Source organism: Myxocyprinus asiaticus, chromosome 2, assembly GCF_019703515.2.
Source record: "Myxocyprinus asiaticus isolate MX2 ecotype Aquarium Trade chromosome 2, UBuf_Myxa_2, whole genome shotgun sequence".
NCBI lineage: Eukaryota > Metazoa > Chordata > Actinopteri > Cypriniformes > Catostomidae > Myxocyprinus > Myxocyprinus asiaticus.
Window position 1 is genome coordinate 48,673,358 of NC_059345.1, and position 3,088 is coordinate 48,676,445.

The 3,088-nt window shown below is 45.8% G+C and overlaps 1 protein-coding gene across 1 annotated transcript; it reads left to right on the forward strand.

Moving 5' to 3' along the window:
• The first annotated feature begins 1,217 nt into the window (after positions 1-1,217).
• Positions 1,218-2,885, forward strand: LOC127409924 (uncharacterized). Its single transcript, XM_051644915.1, has one exon. It carries the CDS (start codon positions 1,223-1,225, stop codon positions 2,756-2,758), a length of 1,536 nt encoding a protein of 511 aa, XP_051500875.1. The 5' UTR covers positions 1,218-1,222; the 3' UTR covers positions 2,759-2,885.
• Positions 2,886-3,088: the final 203 nt, after the last annotated feature.

Here is a 3,088-nt window from a genome sequence, read left to right on the forward strand (position 1 = left end):
ATCCTGTTATTATAATTGTTATTGTGTAACAGGCAGCGAAGAAACCCTGCCACACACCTTTGTGCAGTTAATTTGCACAAACTAAAATTCGGTTCGGATCAAATTGCATTGTACTTGTGATCGTTGCAGTAAATCAGCCGCTAGAGCGAGAGCAATCACACTAGACGTGCTCAGATTTAATCACAGTACCTTTGATTAACACTAGAGGGCAGTTTAGTTAAGTGTCTAGCACTTCTCAAATTTCATCTCTACTCTTTTGTTTTCCTCTGAACCTTGGGTGGCTCACCCACGCCACCTTGTGGCCATTCTCAGTAGGTTGGTTTTCCTTGGTTAGCCCTGTCATTGCATTTGAAAAACTTATTCCAATTCTTCCTTGGTTTGTTTTAATTTATTTTATTATCATAACTTTTATTCTTCTCCTTTTATTTTCTTATTTTGATTTTTTAAATTTTATTTTTTCTTTATTTTATTTAAAAAAAAAAATTTTATTTAAAAAATTTTTTTTTTTAATTTTTTGTAATTTTTTTTTAATTTTTAATTTTTTTTTAATTTTTTTTTTTTTTTTTAATTATTGTTATCATTCTGTATTATACAGGCCTCTTTCTCTCTTGCCTTAGCCACCCACTTTAAAATTTAGTTCAAACAGTGTTTGAATTTAAATGTAAAATTAATCTCTGTATTCTAGCCATTTGTGTGCACCTATAGGTAACACTCCCTCTAGTGCTTAGTTGGTGAAGCGACGGTGGCCCCCACGGCGGATCACAGTGAGCTGCCACGGGATCCCGACTGGATCACCTCGATCCATCACTAAGCCTAACCCATAGAATACTGACCCTTCCAACTAGCGAGACCCCAAAATCAGGTTTTTCCTCAACCTTTAAGAGACCTAACCTTTGAGAATCATCAGAGAAAGCCGAGTAATAGATTGACGACCCAAGCTGCCAAAGTCTTTAGATGATCACGCCGTCAACAATCTTTTGTTAGATCCTTTCCGGTGCCCCACAACAATTAGACTCACCTTGCCATTCACGGCTGAGATAACAGGTGCCAAGTCTACCCTCCGTTAACTGTTTGTATCCATCAAACAGACCGAGCATAGAACATAAAAATTACTATAATTGTAGCCTGCTAACGCTATAAGAACTTGCATTGGCCTGTGTGCTGTCCCTCCCCCTCTCTCCCTCTCTCTCTCTCCCCTCTCTCTCTTCACCAGTGAGCCAACATGTCTCGATCATCCAGCCCTGATGCCCACTGGGATCGACTAGAGACCTGGCTGAGTGCCCTGACTAGCACCCTTATTCCTGAAGCCGCCGGGGACCTGCAGAACATGAGCCGGGAACAGCTCGACGACAACCTGAGCACCTTGATGGCCCACGATCCGACACAGGACTACAGCCACAAAGAGCTGGCCAAGATCGTCGGGTCACTGGCCCATAACCTCCTCGGCCAGGCAAAGCTGAGTGAAGCAAGCATCTCCCGCCGGGAACAGGAAGCAGCAGCGCTGAAGCTCCAGGCTGAGGAAGCTCAGAGAAACTGGATGCGCGCTCAGAGTCAACTGGACCAGCTAACCTCGGAGACTCAGCACGAGCACAGGACAGCGGACGAAAAGGACCCAGAGCTGCAGGAGGAAGTAGAGAGACTCCAGAACGCCCTGACTGATCTCCGTGTAGATACAGCACGACGAGAGCAGCAGGAAAAGGACACCAGAGAGGAGCTGAGTAAAAAACTCCAGCAAGCTGAGGCTCTCCTGAGGAGAGCAGAGACTGAACTTAAAGAAAGAGAAGCCAGGGCCAAGGCCTGTGAGGGCCACCTGCAAAGTGCCCGGGCTGAAGTCAGTGCCCTGGCCCAACAAAGAGACTATTTGAAAGAAGAACTTGACACAGTTCACCGAGAGCTTAAACATTCATATAGACTGCAAAGTGACTCTGAAAGGGAAATGCACACCACAGAATTTCCCCTAACCAGTAGACTGATACCTCCTAGACAAGAGAGCCCACTGCTCAAGACATCACCTGCCAGCATCCCAGAACCCCCAGCAGCAGAAAGGGGGTGGGAGCCTTTCCAAAGGCTGTCTTCCAGTCACGGTGTGTCACCTAAAGAATTGGATAAGCTGGCTAGAAACATTCCCACTTTCACTCCAAGCCCTGCAGGAGGCCACGATGTGCACGACTATTTAAAAGACATTGATTTTCACTTGCAAACTGTTGCCAATGTTACCACACGAGACAGACTGTACCTGCTCAGAATCACCGCCAGCCGTGAAGTCCGGAGCTTTCTAGACCGACAGCCAGAAACAGTCAAAGTGGATTACCAACAACTGCAGCAGGCTTTGATTAAAGAATTCTCTGACCCAGAATCAGAGCAAGGGCTGATTACGGCCATGGACCTTAAACAGGGCAGACAGGAAACCACGCAGTCTTTCTACAACAGGCTCAGACAAGCATACTTCGGAGCACGGAATGAGCCAGGAATGGAAGAAGAATTCAATTTCAAAACTCTGTTCCTCCGGAACCTGCACCCAACAGTGAGTCACCATTTGGGGGTTCTGGCTTGCCCACGGACTATGTCCACCCAACAGCTGCGAGACTTAAGCCATAAGGCCTATGCCAAACAAAGAACTGCTTCTGAAAAGATGGGAAAACCCCCCACAATCTATCCTGTCACTAATCAGAGTTCAGAACTTGCCCTAGAGGGCGCCGAGCCTCGCCACAGCAATTGGGTACACCCTGACACTCAGCCTTGCCTTTGTCCTGTTTAACAGAGTCAACGGGGTGCAAAGGTCCATGAACAGGTGCACTGCTGCCTTTTAACCTTCATGATCCACCTGCCATCTAACCATCAGGATCCACCTGCCATCCGGCCTTCACCACCCACCTGCCATTTAACCATCATGATCCACTGTTGTCTGATGATGTCTCAATTCAGAGCATCTTCAGACAAAAAGGGGAGTCTGTAACGTCTGTGTAAGATCAGTGATGGCTAATTACACTTTGTTTGAAAAAAACTTTGTTTGAAAAAAACCTTTTAGCCTTTTGACATTTGCATATAAATTACTGACCTGGTCTCCACGTTTACATTTATATGGGTG

Bases quoted from the DNA above. Each gene is read 5' to 3' on its own strand.
- LOC127409924 (XM_051644915.1), top strand. From the start codon at position 1,223: ATGTCTCGATCATCCAGCCCTGATGCCCACTGGGATCGACTAGAGACC.